General features: G+C 45.1%; 2 protein-coding genes across 2 annotated transcripts in view; both read left to right on the top strand.

The window, feature by feature from the left end:
• Positions 1–20195, top strand: part of LOC119159824 (uncharacterized) — a 202215-nt gene that overhangs the window by 178030 nt on the left and 3990 nt on the right. The window contains exon 5 of the mRNA XM_075891003.1: positions 13172–13222. Within this exon, the coding sequence (XP_075747118.1) occupies positions 13172–13222 (51 nt within the window). The remainder of the gene's footprint in view (positions 1–13171; positions 13223–20195) is intronic.
• The window catches only part of LOC142804253 (uncharacterized), a 325610-nt gene that overhangs the window by 35180 nt on the left and 270235 nt on the right, over positions 1–20195 (top strand). The gene's annotated exons all lie outside the window — the stretch shown is intronic.

Below are 20195 nucleotides of genomic sequence, written 5' to 3' on the forward strand. Positions count from 1 at the left end.
AAAGGAGTGCCTCGCCATTATTTGGGCAATCGAAAAATTTCGGCCTTATTTATATGGAAGTCTGTTTGATATTGTAACAGACCACCATGCGCTTTGCTGGTTATCTTCACTAAAAGATCCTAATGGTCGGCTCGCTCGTTGGGCATTGCGGTTACAGGAGTTTAATATCCATGTTATCTACCGTTCTGGCCGGAAGCATTCCGACGCCGATGCCCTGTCACGTTCGCCATTGGCTTCAGAGCCTGTCGGCTCGCCTATCTTTACTAGTGCTGCCTTGGCCATCAGCATTTCGAACATGCCTTCCGAGCAACGCAAAGATGCTTAGATTTCTTCTATTTTGGACTTTCTCTCAAACCGGACGCCCGCTCCAGTTTCCAGGACGCTTCGCCGTCAAGCAGGAGACTTCGCTATTCGGGATGACCTGCTTTACCGCCGAAACTACAGCTCGATCGGCCGTAAGTGGTTGCTCGTCATCCCCCGACATCTGCGCTCTGACATCTGTGCCACGTTCCACGATGATCCGCAATGTGGCCACGCTGGTGTGTTAAAAACATACACCCGCTTGCAGCTGCCGTAGAACTAGCGCGGTATGTACCGTTTCGTTCGCCGTTACGTAAGGTCTTGCCTTACGTGCCAGCGACGCAAAATGCCCACTCAACATGCCACAGGTCCCTTGCAGCCGTTGCCATGTCCAGCACGAGCTTTCGATCGTGTCGGAATCGACCTTTACGGTCCGCTTCCCTATACTTCGAGTGGCAACCGCTGGGTCATTGTCGCTATCGACCACCTAACGCGGTACGCTGAAACAGCTGCGTTACCTTCTGCTACCGCAAAAGGCGTTGCGTGTTTTATACTGCGAAACCTGGTTTTAAGGCATGGGGCACCTCGGGAGTTACTAAGCGACCGCGGCCGCGTTTTTCTCTCCGATGCCATCAAAGCGTTGTTGAGCGAGTGTCGCATCATACACCGTACTACCACAGCCTATCACCCGCAAACTAATGGGATGACAGAGCGTTTTAATCGTCCACTTGGGGATATGCTGGCCAAGTACGCTTGATCCGACCAGTCAAATTTAAATTGGGATAGCATACTCCCTTTTGTGACATATGCTTACAACACTGCAACGCAAAGCACCACTGGATTTTCGCCTTTCTTCCTTCTTTATAACCGCGAGCCATCATCAACAATGGATACCATTCTTCCTTATCGACCGGACCCTTCAGAGATGACTACCGTTTCTCGAGCAGCAGCACACGCTGAAGAACGTCGGAAGCTTGCTCGTGCGTTCACGTCACATGACCAGACGCGCTAAAAACATCGCCACGACGCGTCAACCACGCATATGAGCTTTGCTCCGAACTCACTGGTGTGGCTATGGATTCCTTCTACTCCTCCAGGACTCTCCCACAAGCTTTCGTCCAGGTACCATGGCCCTTATCGAGTTATACGCCAAACATTCCCTGTCAACTACCTTGTCGAGCCGCTGGATGCATCTCCGGACAAGCGCCGTCGGGGAAAAGAAATCGTACACATCTCTCGGCTCAAGCCATACCATGACCCTTCTGTGTACACCTGTCTTTAGGTCGCCAGGATGGCTCCCTCATCGGCCGGGGGTAATTGTAACGAGGGCAGTGGGCATGGAGCTCGAGTATAGAAAAGGAAGAAGACTTGCTGTGATCGCAGGCTTGCGTTCAGTTAGCCCTTGCGCTAAATAAATCTCTCCTTCGCCGAGTCAACTCCTGCTTGTTCAACAACCCGTTTCACTAGAAAGGACGTTTACCCCTTACCGAGAATTGACGATGCCCTTGACTGCCTCCAAGGTGCGGTGTACTTCTCTTCTATTGACCTACGGAGTGGCTACTGGCAAGTCCATTTGGCACCTGAAGATCAGCCTAAGACGGCCTTTGTCACACCTGATGCCCTTAACGAATTCTGTGTCATGCATTTTGGTCTTTGCAATGCACCCGCAACATTCGAGCGGATAATAGACCATCTTTTGCGAGGCCTGAAGAGGAAAACATGCCTGTGCTACTTGGATGACGTAGTTATATTTTCACCAGATTTTACAACGCCTCTTCGCAGGCTAGATGAAGTACTGCAGTGCCTAACTGATGCCGGCCTTCAGCTCAACTTGACGAAATGCCGCTTCGGCGCAAGTCAGCTCACCATCCTCGGCCATGTTGTCTCTAAAGACGGTATTCTTCCTGACACCGCCAAGCTTCGGGCAGTTGCAGAGTTCCCTAAACCTGCGTCTTCTGCGCAGCTTTCTTGGCCTCTTCTCGTATTTCCGCCACTTTATTCGGAATTTCGCGATGATCACCGCCCCCTTGACAGAACTTCTGCGCAGTGACTCGAAACGTTACGCTTGGTCACCCACATGTGACGATGCTTTCGACAAGTTGCGCCGCCTGTTAACCTCGCCGCCACTCTTGCGTCACTTTGACTTGACTGCTCCGACTGAGGTACACACTGATGCCAGCGGTGTTGGACTCGGCGCCGTGCTCGCACAGCGCAAATCGGGATTCCAGGAGTACCTAGTCGCATACGCAAGCTGTACCCTCACCAAAGCAGAGAACTACTCTGTGACAGAGAAGGAGTGTCTGGCAATCATATGGGCTCTAAGCAAATTTAGACCGTACCTATATGGTCACCCCTTCGACGTAGTCACCGATCACCATGCGCTTTGCTGGTTATCCACATTGAAAGACCCCTCCGGCCTTTCGCAAAGCCGGAGGGCCCAGCGAGCAAAGCTCGCTGGGCTTTGCGGTTGCAAGAGTTTGATATGCGTGTTGTCTACAGGTCTGGCCGACGTCAAACTGATGCCGACGCCCTATCACGTTCGCATGTGTCCTCCGAAAGCTCTGCATGTCTATCTGCCGTGGATGAAATGGTTTCGTTCCCAGAAAACTGCAACATGGCGTCTGAGCAACGTAAGGATGACTGAATCAGCACTCCTCTGCGATTCCTTTCAGACCCGTTAGCTTCATCTTCTCGAACGTTGCACCGTCAAGCGGCTCATTTTGAGGTTCGCGATGGCCTCCTTTATCGCAGGAATTAAAACTGACGGCCGAAAGTGGTTACTCGTCATACCTCGCCATCTTCGTGCTGCAATATGTTCAGCTTTCCACACTGACCCCCAGTGCGCACATGCGGGCATTTTCAAAACATACGCTCAGATTTCCTCCGGTTTTATTGGCGAGGCATGTACACCTTTGTGCGCAAATACATTCAGCCATGCCCTCAGTGCCAACGGCGCAAAGCTCTCCCTCATCACGCCTATGGTCCGATCCAGCCAATTCCTTGCCCAGCCAGGCCTTTCGACCGCGTTGGAATCGATCTGTATGGGCCTCTTCCATTTACGGCTTTCGGAAACCGTTGGATCGTTGTCGCTGTCGACTATTTGACGTGATACGCAGAAACAGCCGCTTTTCCTGCTGCCACAGCACGCGACGTATCATCTTTTCTCCTGCGGGACTTCATTCTCCGTCACGGCGCACCACGTGAACTTCTCAGCGACAGAGGACGTGTATTCCTCTCTGAAGTCATCAACGCACTCCTCGCCGAATGCCATATCATTCACCGGACTACCACCGCCTACCATTCGCAGACAAATGCATTGACGGAAAGATTCAACCGTACCACAGGGAACATGCTATCTAAGTATGTTGCCTCCGACCACTCCGATTGGGACTTCATTCTGCCTTTTGTGACGTGCCCCGCCGCGGTGGTCTAGTGGCTAAGGTACTCGGCTGCTGACCCGCAGGGCGCGGGTTCGAATCCCGGCTGCGGCGGCTGCATTTCCGATGGAGGCGGAAATGTTGTAGGCCCGTGTGCTCAGATTTTGGTGCACGTTAAAGAACCCCAGGTGGTCAAAATTTCCGGAGCCCTCCACTACAGCGTCTCTCATAATCATATAGTGGTTTTGGGACGTTAAACCCCACGTATCAATCAATGAATCCTGCCTTTTGTGACGTACGCATATAACACTGTCCCACAGGCGACTACGGGCTTTTCGCCATTCTTCCTGTTATATTGTCGAGACCCTTCCACCACACTAGATACCATTCTACCCTACCACCCCGATTCCTCCGAGTGTACGCCTATCTCTGAAGCTGGCCGCCGCGCCGAGGAATGCCGTAAGATCGCCCATTCGTTTACAACCTTCGACCAATGGAGACAAAAATCTCGACGCGACGCTAGCCAGCCGTACCCTAACTTTGTGCCGGGCACTTTCGTGTGACTTTGGGTTCCCGCTTTCCCTACAGGCCTTTCCTCGAAGCTTGTTTCAAAACACCAAGGACCCTACCGCGTTGTCCCGCAATCTTCACCTGTTAACTACATCGTCGAACCCATTACGCCATCCACAGACCAGCGCTTTCGGGGTCGTGAAACCGTTCACGTACAGCGGTTGAAACCTTATTACGATCCGCTCGTACTCTGTTCTCCGTGAGTCACCAGGATGGCTCCTTTTCCGACGGGGGACGAAATGTAGTGAAGAGGAGTGCCCACTACTACAGCGACATCGACACGTTGGCGCGAGGTGCGAGCTAGGACTGCCTGGTTGCTGCTGCGACGCTGCCCGTATACTCGGCCGGCTCTTGCTACATATCTACCGACGCTGCTAACGCTTTTGACCTTTCTTTTACATTAAAATACGTGTCCCGAGTTACATTACATGAGGGGTGGGCAAAAAAACATAACAGATGAAACAAAAAAGGATCAAAGTGGCACAAACAATAAAAAATATAGAAAAACAGCCATAGATCATAATTAGAAAAAAATATGGCTTTTTACGGCGTTTTTAAATTGATCGAACTGAGATGAAATGGCGATGTGGGTGGGAAGGTAGTTCTAGTCATGTGCTGCCTGAAGGAAAAATGACTTCTGGAAGGTCTTTGTTTTGGGGCGTACGGGATATACGACGTTGGGGTGATAATGTCGTGATGTCCGATGTGCAGGCCTGATGAATCTTGGTGGCAAGAAATTAAAAAGCTTATGATAGAAGCACAAGCGTGAAATTTTACGGCGAGAGGCAACATGAGGAAGAGTAAGCTGGTGTTTGTTGACACACTTATGTTATTTGAGTAATTTAAGATAATAAATCTGGAAGCACAAATCTGAATGGATTTGAGCATAGTGAAAAGGTTAGCTTGATGAGGATCAAAAATGGCATTATAGCATACTCCAGTTTAGGCCTGATGATTGTTTTATAAGTTGTTAATTTAGTAGCAGCAAGTGCCCAAGCAAGGTTACGACGTAGGTATCCAAGAACTCGATTAGCTGAGTTAGTGATGCTAATGATGTGTAAAGCCCATGTTAGACCCGAAGAGATATGAACACCTAGGTATTTGGTAGTGTTGGTAGCGGCTATGAGGTAGTTGTTTAGAAAGTAAGTGTAAGCGATGTAGTTATTACGACGACGAAAAGTCATTAGGAAACTATTGTTAACATTTAGAAACATTAACCAATCCTCACACCATTGCTGTATAGTGTCAAGATATAACTGCAAAACGGAAGAATGTGAGGCATTATTTACACGGTGATACAACACGCAATCATCGGCGAATAGTCTAATAGTAGAGGTGGTGTTACCTAGCAAGTCGTTAATGTAAATTGAAAAGAGGAGGGGACCTAGTACAGTACCTTGTGGAACGCCCGAGTGAACGGGAAAAAGGGGAGATTTGCAGGAGTTAGCAACAACAAACTGTCGGCGGTGGGTTAGAAATTCACGAATCCAGTTCAGCACGGAGGGGTCTAAGTTCAGACGTGAATGTTTAAGCAGTAAGTGACGATGAGAAACCTTATCGAATGCTTTTTCGAAATGAAAAAATATAGCATCAATGGGGATAATATTATCAAGGTGAAAATGAATTTCATGCAATAAAAGCACTAGTTGGGTTTTACAAGAATGCCCGGGACGAAAACCATGCTGATTGGGATGGAAAAAATTCTTAGTAGACAAAAAACGCGCTACTTCAGAGTACACTATATGCTCCATTATTTTGCAACAGACACTGGTGATGGATATAGGATGGTAATCGTTAGGAGACAACTGATTACCTTTCTTGAAGATGGGGACGACCTTCCCGATCCACCAGTCCTCTGGAACTGAAGCTGAATCTAATGATCGCTGAAATAATAGTGATAATAATGCCATTCTCCTTTCTCATGCTTTGTTATCACCCCGATACACTACGTTCAGCGCAAATCACGCCTACAATGTTTGAAAAGCTTCGAGCCTGCACTAGATCGTTTTGTTATGATCACGCCCACTTCGTGCACATTACAGATTTTCCTAAAACCTACGTTGCCGCTAGCAATAACGCTAGAATATTCGACGGCAAAGGTATAAATGCCGACACGCTTCGCCGTTTTTCAGCTGATCGACGGCCGAGGCTTTGTTCGCTGCTGTCCGTGCCAGTGTCCTGCTATAATCTGACTTTCCTTTTGCGTGGCCACAAGTTCGGCCCAAATAAACAGCTTCGTTTTCGACCTGAAGTCTGCTCCCTTCGTCAACGACACGATGCCATGACAATATGATACTGATTACATGTTTGGTGTTTTTGAGCACTTTGGTATTGATACCATCAGTTATAGCTGCTGACGAGTTTAAATAGTCGATGATATGGACAATGTCGCTTGGATTAAAGGTAATACAATTCATGAGCGTATGCGCGTAGGGCGAATATGAAGGAAGCGTCTGAGTGGATTCATGGGTGAAAACCGAAAAAAACGTGTTGTTTAGTACAATAGCGACATCCTCTTTGGCAAAGGGACAGTTAACCATCATAATCGATTAGAGAAATACTCTCCGTTTCTTCGGGTTTAATAGTTTTCCAGAACTGTTTAGGATTGTTGTGCAGCAAAGAAGGTAGCGTGGTTTCGTAAAAGCGACTTTTGACCTGCATGATTGAAGTTAGATAATCTTTAGCTGCCGTAAAATACTTAGCCCAAGCCGTGTTAGATTTGAAAATTTTAGCACATATGAATAATCTTTTTGTCTTATTGTTGAGTTATTTAGTTTACCGTTACACCACGGGGACTGTGCTCGCTCTTTAACAATAATAAGAGGGATATATTTTGTGGTTAGAAGTAACATCTCATTTTTAAACAATGACCAGTTAGTTTCGATGAAGCGTGATTGATAGTGATTTCAGATATCATCATGAAAGACAACTAACTCATCAGTCATAAAAGCGTAGTCACCTTTGTCATACAACATCAAGGTTTTTATAGTTTTCTTGGTTTTAATTATATAGCTAGTCGAGGTGGCATGAACTACACAGTGATCAATCAGTGGTGGGAGATAAGTTAATGGAGAACAGATGTCACCGTGGGTTGTGAAAAGTAGGTCGAGAATGTTTGAAGAATGAGTTGAAATGCGTGTTGGCTGAGTGACTAGTTCGGATAGACCAAATGTGAGACATGTGTTCAGGAAATCACTTTCGATGCTATTTCTTGATAGCGTAACTACTTGGTGAGACCAGTCGATCAAAGGAAAGTTGAAATCACCGATGATAAAGATTGGAGAGTTAGGATATGATTGATTGATATGTGGGGTTTAACGTCCCAAAACCACCATATGATTATGAGAGACGCCGTAGTGGAGGGCTCCGGAAATTTCGACCGTTCTTTAACGTGCACCCAAATCTGAGCACACGGGCCTACAACATTTCCGCCTCCATCGGAAATGCAGCCGCCGCAGCCGGGATTCGAACCCGCGACCTGCTGGGAGAGTTAAGATAGGCTTCCTTTATGGTTTGCAAGCATACATAGAAGCTTTCATTGAACGATCTGACACTATTAGGTGGTCGATAACAGACACCGATAAGCATATGCGGCAAAGTACCATTACAACATATCCATAAGAATTCTAGATTTGATGATGCATTTACTAACGTGCAAAGCAAAGATCGGTTAGCATCGATAAGAACGCCACCACCACGCCAGCCATCGGATCTATCTTTACAAAATATATCAAAATTAAGAAATGGTGGTAACAACTCAGAATCAAGGTCAGACGAGTTAAGCCACGTTTCGGTTAGTAAGACTCAAAGCCTGAGTATGAGGAAATGAGGCTACAAAGCTAGTCACGCTTGGGTATCAAGCTACGGATATTTGTGTATAGGAATGACAGGGGCGTTCGGCACGGGCTACTTGGATCATTACGTTGTGTAACCTGGCGCTAGTATATACGCTCAACGAGCTTTTGCGCAGTATGGTCATAAATATAGGTTTTGTTATTACAATAAAGGACGTCGTATCAGAGCTTGAAGTCTAGTTTACGAGGCTTACCAAACTACACTAGTTGTTTGCGGGCTAAGCGCGTTTGAGGCGAAAAATCCTCGCTGACACCATAGACAGATCCTTTAATTTTTTTTTTTACTTTGAGATTGCCAAACTGAACAATTATGCGTCGATTTCTGCCTTGTTTGTAGGAGCCCAGTCTGTGCACACGCTCAATAGAACCGGAATCAAAGTTACATGGAGGGATGTCTTGCAAAGATCAAAGATTAGTTCTTCGCTTTCTTGCCAAGATTCTTTTGGCGTATCAAAGAAAACCAGATTATTACGATGGGACCTGTTTTTCTGCATCATTCATCTGCGCAGACAGCGAAGAAACTTGGCTTGCGCAATCAGCAGTAGCTACTTGAAGTTGAAGTTTTTCACGTCGACTTAAAGATTGTTGAATAACAAGCACTATATATATATATATATATATATATATATATATATATATATATATATATATATATATATATATATATATATATATATATATATATATATATATATGTATGTATATATATATATATATATATATATATATATATATATATATATATATATATATATATATATATATATATATATATATATATATATATATATCCAGGGTGCTATTTTTCGGCACGCCACCTATCCAACGCTGGTCCCCCATATATATAGCTACGACCAGCTCCAGCTTTAGGAATACATTGGCCATGATAACACTCAAAATAAATAAATTGAGAATCTTTAAATAGTACACACGCAAGAGCCCGAAAACTGCATAAAAACACAAAAAAATATGTATTAGCAAAACTAACATGCACCGGCTCACGCCAGTAGCATCGATTGCGTTTATTTTCAAGTGCTAGATTGATTGTCCTGTGTGTCAGAATTAGCGTATGTATAGTTGAATTAAATAATTCACTTTCAATCTTCTACACGAGTTCGCGTGGGCACGTCAGCAGCCCAGGCAATTGCAATTCCGTTTAAAAAACAGAATTGCAATATATAAGCCAAACTATTTTTGCGCTATTTTCAGCGCACTTCAGAGCATATATCACCACTACGGCAAGAGCGGCACTCGTCTGGCACTATTTTTTTTCTCGGGGTAGCATACTGATTCACCGCGTGTGCCTTGCCCGGTGCGAAATACGATAGTGACTGCATTGGCAACGCGGCACAATGAGCTGTGCAATCCACGAACAGTTGATGTTTCTGCACGCTGCCCACGCGTATAGCGGACCGTGCCAATAGGCTAAAAGCGAGTGCTGATGCTGCTGTTTCTTATCGAATTACAATCGAATCTACATGATGAGCGAATTATCGAATATACAATGCTAAGCGTATCATTTGTAACAGTTTACTACAATGAAATTATGCACTGGCATGCATTTTATACGTGCCAGTCTATGTTTCCGACTTGGGTAAAGGCGGCAGGTTGGAACTCGCCTACCTGTGCCACTTCTGTCGTCGCTTTTATAGCGGCGACCGGCTCGAACATGCACGGATGTACAGCGAACTGGGTCCGACTTTCACAGCTCGCCATACTTATAGCAACTGCTCGATTTCAACGGATAGTGGTGGTGGTAGCGGTTAGATGAGGAAAATGCACCTAGTAACTGTAGCCCGGTATGGAGCACGGCGCAGCGCCTCAACAGATAAACACGGCATTGACTGCCGGCGAGCGCAGTCGGCTATTTTCACCTTCCCGACAGTCATGGAGCCTCGAGCAATCCAGCGGCGGCAAGACTCGCGATGGTGGCCGCGGCGCCTTCTGCTTGTTTTCGGCAAAATAAAGTTATTTGCGTTGTTTTATGCAAATTGTGGACCTGATTTTCGAGTTTGCCGCATGAAATTACGTATCATGACATTATAATCTCGTTTTTTTTTTGAAAAAGTGTTTCAGTGTCCCTTCAACTTTCTCTATCTCATGTTCTTTTTTGCGCTACAATCACCCCATAATGAATCAGTACCAACTCACTCAGTTCTCTGTTTTGCTTTACCAAAGTACTGTTAAGAAGAAAAAAACACATAGTCCAAACAACGCACCATAGGAATTCCGCTGAGTTTTCACTGACGTCTTGTAAAATTAGCCTATATTTATCACATGTTTGGTTTATCAACCCAACATTATCCGATGTAAACACTACCTGACAAGAATAACAGAGGTAAGTCAAGGAGAGCTCACTCCCCATTTTTTTGACACACCAGCTACCACCCGTTCACTCAACACTCGCGAAGTCAGAATGTGTCGTTCGCGGCCAGGAACCATCACACGATTACGGTTCGCACAACTCCCTCCTATCGATGATGACCGCTGTTGCTGCTTGTAGTTGCTTGTGATATCCAGAAGGTGCACAGAACGATTTCCTTTTTTCGAACGCGGCCAAATGCGTCGCACAAACCTCACTGCACCGGCTTAGTCTGCGCCATGGTGGTTTGTGGGGAACGACGGCCGCCCTGATGGCAAGGCTTCCTACATCGCTCCTCCAACAGCCAATGAAAGCCGCTGAGCGATGCTCCGGAGCTATTGCGGAGCAACTACCGGAAAATAATCAGGGAATCGTTCCTGTTTTTCTCTGGTTTCCATCACCACTGGAGGAAAATGGTGGAAAACAAATGTATAAGCCCCGGTACATTCCAGTTTGAGTGAAGTCACCGGAGCAGAGCGGGAGCATCAACGCCCAATTCCTCCCAGCTGGGTATATTTTTGTTTACAGCGTGGAATACTCGGTTGGTTATACCCAAACGTTTAACTCGCAAAAGAAGAGCTCCGGACCGTTTTTAGAGGGAAGCGCAGCACTATGCTTCAGGGAAATTGAGTGCTGTATCGCGCTGATTGCGGAACTGCGTTTGGGCGGATGTGCACGGCACATGCACACAGCTCTTCATATATTTACGAAGACGACCACCGAAAGAATAAAACCCCTTTTTACTTGTGGTCCCGGTTTGTATCGGCTACGTTACTGCGTCGGACAGCCGCAGCATAGTTGATAGCCTGCGGCTGTGCAGGCTGAGGGAGAACAAGTTGTATATACTCCCGCACTGTGTCAACAATCGACGTCAGATCTGGCTGTGAAAAAGAGAGCTTCCTAAGCTCCTCTCGCACAATGGCTCAGATGGTTTGGCGTAAGTCGTTGGAGCAAGGGCGTGAAAAACTGTGCTGTCTTGGATGCATCGGTGGTCGTACTGGTGGGTCAGTCATTTTAGCGTCGTTGCGTCTGAGACAAATTCTTCGACATTCGAGGGTGGGTTCCGCATAAGCTCAGCGAAGAGCTCCTGCTTTACTCCTCGCATGAGGAAGCTGACTTTCTTGTCGTCGAACATAGCATAGCCAGCATAGCGGAAAGGTCGGGTCATTTCCTCTGCGAAGACAGACACGCTTTTTTTTCGGTAGTTGGACCCATGTCTCCCGCTAGTCTGGTGCCCTTTCCTTTCGAAGGACGCTCGCGAAATTCCTCGAGCAAGCACCGCGAAAGAGTTCTCATGTTTGACGTGTGGCATCCCGGTTCTTTCTGCGTCCTCCATGTAAAAGTACACATGGCGCAGCTTATCCTCAGCGTCCCACTTGTTGGATGCCGAGACCCTTTCGAACGTCTCTTGCCAGGTTTCAAAATATTCACTAGGTGGTCTGTGGACGCTTGGTAGCTCTCTTTGGTGGCTGCATCACGATCGTTGCAGGGGACACAACAGCCGTCGTCATGTTTGTCATCATCGTCACCGTAGCTTTTGGCTTGTCCGGTAGGAGTTCCTGCTGCGGGGGTAGTCGCTTCAGTCGACGGCTGGCTCAACTGTCCGTGAAAATATTGGTATCTTCGTCACAATTCGAGCTGAATTCACGGCTTGATGGGGACGCCTGGAACATGAACGCTCCGGATGTCACCTGGTCGTGACTTTGAAGAAGGCAGGAGTCATGTCTTCAAGGTGCAACTCCTAGTTGGCCGCACTTGTGGCCACGAAACAGAAACTCAAATTACAGCGACAATGCTGGAAATGTAAAGCAGCGCAGAAATATAGAGACAGAGACTAAAGAACAGACGATACAGGCGCTGAACTCGCAATCTGAGTTTCAGGTTCAGCGCCTCTGTCGTCTCTTCTTCAGTGCTTGTCTCTATATTTGCATTGTTCTTACATTCCAAGTATGAACCAGCAACTAGCCCAACCAGTTATAGTACAGCTAGAATGCACGCTGTACAATAAATTTAGTGCACAGAGCGCCGGTCGTCGAATAAGTGGTCTGCGGCAAGGCGCCTCAGCATTTATGCATGCGGTAGCGACCATTCGAGCATTATTACTAGTGATGGCGTCTGATCGAAAATGTACTTCACTGTTTGCGTTTGCGTGCTCAAGCTTACCAGATGATCCTATGTATGAATCTAACTGTTCTCAGGCAGAGCGGTTTCGCGTAAGGCGTTGGCGTGCAATAGGCAGGCGACGTAAAACGTAGAGAGAAATGGGCGTGTGTGTCATCGTGGACATATATAACAAATCAGATCTTGTAACAGCTAACATTTTGCCTCTACAAAAGAGATTTTGATACAGAACCGCACGCGGCATGTAGTATTCGCAATACTGAGCAATTCATGATTTTTTTTTTTGAAAAGCAAGATGCGCTGACGATAGTGGCGATATCGTGAGCGATGTCTTTCATATCTCTGATCTAGAGGAAGAGTGAAAATATTTGACGACAGTATGGCTTGTGTACATGTTTTCTGCAATAACAATAAAGATCCTCACAACAGCATTCTAACTATTACCTTTAGGCGTACATGCTACCGCTTGGGCAGGTGCACTGCATATCAAGGCTGTTCATTTATTATTTTATAATAAGGAGGCATGCTTTTATATATTGCTTATACATGGCTTCCCATCAATATTTATATTTATGTTTTTTTTTCAGGAGAACACCATATTCAATCACCAAATTCGGTCCAGAGGCCGGGAAATACTGGTAAGATGTTGCGTAAACAATCAATCTTAGCCCTTCATTCACAGACCAAACTTAACATTAACACAATCAACCGATCGGCACTTCACATGCCACTATTGAAGGTAACCTTAAAGCTGCACCCAACTACCGGGCAGTAAAGGACAGCAGCTGGCCCCTGTAAGGATAACTCTCGCTATTTGTTCGTCGAATAAAACGGCTGACTACTACAGCAGTCTTGCTAACTTCGCCTATTTTGCTGGCCGTGTGCAATAAATTGCACAGGATGACGGCTGTCGTTACACGCTGCCGCAATGCCTAGCTCTCGCGGATCACCAGAATCCTAGAGAGGCGCATAACAAATAAAAATTCCTGTCATGGTGCCGTCAAATTCCAAGCGAGCTTGTCGGAAATGTTGCTTCTGCGCCTAAAGAACCACGCACGTGCTCACTCCCTACCGCCACTGCATGCCGATGTCATACGTGAAATATTTTTGACAGGTGTGGCTTCCATAAGGAATGGTTAGTAGCGCGCGTCCTTGTACACCTTTTATGACTTCGAAGTATGGTTCAGAAAACATAGAGCGGTTCGTTGAAACTCTACGTCATTGTTCGAATTACCAGTTTCTCTTCAGCAGACACCCCACAACCAGTCCATGTATGTACCAAGTGGCAGTGCCAGTAAAAGAGAAGTATGCGTCACGTGAAGACCCCCCGCCCTATACCCTGCGCAACAAGTCGCCGTTGGCACTTCAAGGGGTGGTCAAAGAGAACTGTCGATAGTGCGTGACGGCTTGATTCTTGCCATTACACTTCATGCACATTGCCCAGGATTGTAAAATGATGTTCAGAACGTTGGATAAAAAGACCGTCATATAGAATCTGTATATATAGAGTACACCAAAGCGCGTGAACACAAAAAGAAAAATGCCAGGCCTGCGCGGAAGGCACAGCACAGTCGCAGCGAAAGCTAGAAGAGCGGCCTTTCAGAGCTTTTTTTAAAGACTCATGGGGTAACTCCTGCAAGCATGCTCTGTGGGTACCCACTACGGCATTGATAATAAAAATGTTAGGATACAGTAGGCCGGTATTCGCTATGTTATCTTTTGTCATTCTTCTGAGAAGCGTGGGTATCCGCTAAACACAAGGAATTTTGTGCCAATTGTTCATGCAGTGGCTCACAACGATGAGGAATTATGCCTGAAATGGGTATGCGCCACAGTTAATAGGTGATCAAGAACAAGCTTTTGTAGTGGGTTGGAGCATTGGATGACCCACTCGTTAGACTATTCGCATTGCGTGACACCTGGTTGTTCATTTGCTGTTGTAAGACGCTTTGTTACTCGTAATAACGCGACTCTTTTCCCGCAATCAATCCTGTCTAGAGCAAGTTAGCCAACGAGTTCCAAGCACTGCTATTGAACAGTTACCATTGTCAAAAACGCCAGGAACTGATCAAATTTTCGGCGAGTTTTACAGAGCATTGGAATCCATACTGTGCCCTGTACTGCTCGACATTTTCACGCTGAGTTTGAATCTGGAAACGCTTTCTCGCTTTTTTTACTAAAAGCCACACTGTCCTAATTCCAAAATGCTCAGATAGAGAAAAACTTCGTCATGTTGATGGCTAAAGACCAATTACAGTATGCAACGTTGATTACAAAATGTCAATACTCATTGGTGCCCATCAGACGTGCGCTTTAAAGGTCGCTCAATACGAACTAATATACCCATTGCTCGCACAGTATTGGAACATTGTTCACACTCATATGAACAACTGGCAATACTACAAGTAGACTTGGCGAAGGTCTTTGATCGGGTTCGCCATTCTTTTCTGTTTTCTCTTCTCGAACATAGCAACGTTGGCTCCATTATGATTTAAAGGTGTAAAACTATGCTACAATGAATGTTCAACCCGTTTAATTGTTAATGGCAATCTTACAAAACCTGTGTTTCTTAACTCGTCTGTGAAACAGGGCTGTCCGTTGTCACCAATGCTTTTTTCTCTTTACTTGGAGCCACTGTGCTTAAGTGTAAATCGATCTAGTAACGTCCACGGTTTCAGTGCTTATGGGAATGAATTGAAGGTATTGGCGCATGCGGATGACCTAGCGTTTTTTTCACAGTTCTTTCTAGTATAGAAATAGTGGTGTCAACAACCGGGAATTCCGAAAATTTTCAGAGGCATGAATGAACTTTGCTAAAAGCTTGGAACTGCGGTTTGGCCCATGTACATATAAACCAACCCATTTTCAGGGTATAGAATGTTCTTGTGTTCCACCAAAGTACCTCGGCGTTCCATTATATGCATATCGATAAGTTCAAATCATTGAAAACAACGTGTACCTACCCAAAAACGATATTCCCAGACGTTTATTGCTCATTAGTACCGCCACATTATTAGGAATTGCGTCTCAGTATGGAAAAAATAACACTTTTTCGAAGTTTCTGAATTTTTATTGTAAAGTTTAGAAAATTGAGAGGTCTAAAAGCATTTTTGTTCAAAATATATCTTTTGTGGAGTAATTATTCATTACTCAGACATTTATACAAAGCACAGTACTGTAGTGTAAAAATTGGAAACATATCACAATTTGGCAATTTTTTGAAGGTGTATGTGCCAGTAAACTTGCACTAAGGTTACTGAGCTTCCAAAATCTTACACAAGAACTTTTACTTAACATGTAAACCAATTTTTTGTAGAAAAATGAAGCGGTACTTATATAATAAAATCTTCCACAAACAACCCCTAAGTGATCTTCCAGGAAGTTTGTAAGGCAGCCACGAAACCAAGAACGTTTTCCTCAAGGAAATATTTTACTGCTTCACTCTTTTCAATGCAGTAAATCAGCACATGTTTTTTTTTTTTCAAGTGTGTTTGAGATGGTCACCAAAATGGCTGAGACATTTGGCATGGAATTACCCCACTCCTTTCGCCTCATTGTGATAACCTGCACCTAATAGGGCTTTACGCTTACCGGAAAAGCGTAAAAGCTGGTCCCATCCATCACATACGTGTTCTAACAACCTACGGCCCCGTATCTTGCCCCATCAAAGAGGCAACTCTTCCAAATCAGCCACTTGCAGAGGGGCATCACGCAGAAAAGGAAATGGTTCAAGGAGTTCTGCTCACGAGCGGTGGTGAGCTGCCATTGACATCATTTTCGATTGTGTCCAATTTGCTCGGATTGCAAGCTTTTGTACTGTGATTGCCATTGTACTTACCCAACATATACAGCGCGCCTTCGCGTGCGCGTTTGTGAGCGTATATATATACACAAGCGAAGTCGACAACGTTCGAGAGAAAGGATATACTACAGCAGCCTAATTTGATAATAGGTAGCACTACGACTTGTGCAGAAAACGAGCTTATGCGAAAAATTTACTCACAGACGTAACGCAACAAATTTCCTAAAGCGTTTACTTATATAAAATAAACTGTACTTCGCGCTTAGAGAAGCTCGAATATTTATAATAATGTTCACACGCTATCTGATGGTGTACTCCCCGAGGAGAATTAAGTTGTCGCGAGCGAATTGATTGGAACAAGCTACCGTAGTGACCATCGCCTTTCCAATGCGTCAGTTTCTGACTTGCGTCGTTCTCCGTCCCCTTATGAAAAAATGTAACGTACTTTTATAAACAGGGTAATGTCATTCGACATCACAATTTTTAAACTGTCTAATGTCAGTCTAATGCTCTTTCCTAATGCGTACCTAATATGAGTCTAGTAGTAATTGGCCACCGTTAGTCTATAGAGTTACGACATTAGAGTTTCTGATGACTATAGTCTAGCGTAAGTCTATAGAGGCCCGGCATGAGAGTTTCTGATGACCATTGGCTAGCGTTAGTCCATAGAGTCCTGACATCTGAGTTTCTGATGGCCGTTGTCTAGTGAAGTGCTATCGAGCATATGCATTATTAGGTTGACATCAAACGTCGTGTTGTAGACTAAGGTCCTATGCCATCAACAGAACATTTGCTGAAAAGCAGATCAATCAATCGCTTCATTATTAATATGAAAGTGTGCACAGATTACGGGATTATAAAGGAAATACCATCAGACCACTTCCACTAACGAACAGATCATAGTTTTCTACACGTCAGAATCTTTCAAAGCCGATAAATAATGTTGCAAGTATATAATGCCTGCATTCGGAAACACGCATTACATTGTCAAGCAATTCAGTTCGGATAGGACAATAAATGGAGCTAGTTCGTCCTTGTTTACAATTCTTGCAAACATCCTGTTTTATAAGTACAAACAAACAAAGAAACACCAAATGAGACATTTCCAGGAATAACTGCATTTGTATTTAATCTTCGACTTTGCACTGATGATAGGGTCTTTTGTAGCACCGTCGTGGTGACACCGCTGTTGTATTTAAAACCTGCAAGAGAGAACATAAAAAGTTAGAAGGCACTGAAGCATAAATTTTAGCGCTGCACATGAATAGAAATTACAATTGATGAGTTATGCCTTTTTAAATAGTGATATACATTTATCAGTTATATTAAATAATCCCTCCGGATTTAGTGTCAAACCACATAGCCTTGACTTCATGCTGCATTGAAAAAAAACTAACCACTATACATCAGTTCAGAAGGCTGCCCATTGATCAGTAATTGGAGAGAAGCCAGCTATCATGAACAGAGAAATCAGCTGAGTCCGCTTCTCTAAGGCAATATTGCAGAATAACCTCCTTTCACGTTTCCAATGGCACCCAATGTATGACTGCGGCATGCAACAGTAGGTCTATATTCCACAACTTTGTTTTACACAAAGCTTCCACAATAAAATCCCCCTTTTCTAACTGAGAACTATTGAGGGTGCATGCTCAGAGATGCAAAGTCATAGGCGTGTGCAGGGTTTTCCTACACTTGGGTGGCAGGGAGGTTCACTACGGCACCCCCCCTTACTTAGTTAAGTAAGCTTCCAATTTCGTAGCCCCCGTCTTAGTTAACAAATTGGGGGAGAGGGGGGCTGCCCCCATTCTTATGCGCACGCCTATGTGCAAGATGAAATTGAGCAACAAACAGGCACATGAAATGTAAAGCTACGTCTAGGTGATACAGCTACACAACTCTAGTGAAAATAATTAAAAAAATGTGCTTTTTGTAACCTACAGTATATTACACAGATATGCATGTTGTAACATGCTACAGGTCGTTTCTACACATCTTTCTACAAGCAACATATTGGAGGAAGCAAGCAAAACATTTTTGTACCCTTGATTAATTTTGCATATTATTCAATAGCTAAAAATACATTATTTAGATACCTTGAAGAGGTGACAAAAGCTTTATAAAAAAGGAAATATTTTTACCTAGCTCCACGCTTTATAGTGCACAGTTGCCCATGTTCACTAGCCAGTATTGCAAATTATGAAATTGATCGCTGGTCATTATTAAGCACAAGAATCTACACTGGGGTGTGTTGGCAATTACTGAACGTCCTGATAGGACAAGGATAGGAACTCTTTCCAAAGAAAACTTTCAACAGCACAAAAAACATGCAGAATCAAAAGGGTGACAACAAGAGCTAGCACTACTTTGTGTCCTCTCCCTTTTCTCTGTTGATATTTCGCCGTACCTTACAAAAGTTTCTAGGCGATGAATTACCAACCCGTCCAAACACTTGCGTTACTCAAGCATTTAAGGAAATAACACATCACAGTGTTGAACTCATGACTATTTTAGACCATGCAGATGCCAAAAATATCGCCTGAACTCTTACATCACAAAGATAATACAATTTATAGTGTATGTAGGAGCTCAGCGAAGAAATAAAATGCACACTCAGGAGTGAACAGCAAGTACATCCTGTACAACCTGTACAACCTGTGGAAACGCACGTAAGCAACATTTCTAGCCACGTACGGTGCGTGCACACGCATTTGAAATCCGTAGGAGGCCCTGTTAGCCGAAAAAAACCTCTAGTGCGAATGTCGTTTAAGCTTTGCCCTGGAAGTTGCCCCAATTGTTGGGTAGCACCATCAGGCAGGCACGGGGGCATTTCTTTCCGCTTCTATACGTCACCGTTCTGTCCCAGCGCCTACATCTACCTTTACGCCAGCCTGCTGTCCCCTCGCCCTCCCTTCTGTGACCTGGTCCCCGCATCTTGTCTGCACACACCACACGTCTTCGTACTCGACCTGGCGATGGCGGTCATCCTCCCATCCACAATATAGGGTATAGGCGGTTTTACGCTCATGGTTTGTTTGTTCAAAACTAGGTGGCACCGCAACACCACCGTCAGGACCTTCAGAGACCGTTAGAGGGTGGGATGCGTAAACTTCGAGACACCAGTGTGCATGTCCACAGTCCATGCATGCATATCCACAGCGTGCATATCCACAGTCCCAGAGGCATGAGAGCAGTCTCGTAGAATGGAAAGAAGGGTAGTGGAGGCCAACTGTGTCATCAGGGGTATGAGCCGGAAGCTAGGATACAGCGTAATGGAGGTGAACCAAGACGTGTACCAGCCCGGCGTTCACCCTTTTGCACAGCGTGGCATTCATTACAGTGGTGCGACGGGCAGGAGGGTTGGTATTAGGATGGGTCGTTAAGCCACAGCTCTTTTAGGGGCCCTCAGGCCAGAGCCCACAGTCCAACAGTGTAGCCAAAGACGATTTTAAAGGGGCTCCAACATTCAAGCCACATGGGATCCCTGGGAGGAAAAATCGACGTAAACACAATGGCCGAGCTAAATCAGACATAGGCTATATTAATATGCAGGGTGGCAGACGCGAGAGGGGTTAAAGTGGGAAGAGATAGCAAAGCAGTGAGGGCAAGAAGAGCTGTTGGTATAAGCGGTTATAGAGACACATCTTCGGGACATGGAGTGACCACCTTGCAATCCGGACTACGTATGGAAATATTGCAATAGAACAGAGAGCAGCAAAAAGGGGGTGGAATTGGGGCATTTATACATAAAAGTATAGGTTGGCTAAGAGTCAAGCAGGGATGCACGGAACATTTATGGTTAAGAGGGAAAG

The sequence above is a fragment of the Rhipicephalus microplus genome, chromosome 3, assembly GCF_043290135.1.
Source record: "Rhipicephalus microplus isolate Deutch F79 chromosome 3, USDA_Rmic, whole genome shotgun sequence".
NCBI classification, from domain to species: domain Eukaryota; kingdom Metazoa; phylum Arthropoda; class Arachnida; order Ixodida; family Ixodidae; genus Rhipicephalus; species Rhipicephalus microplus.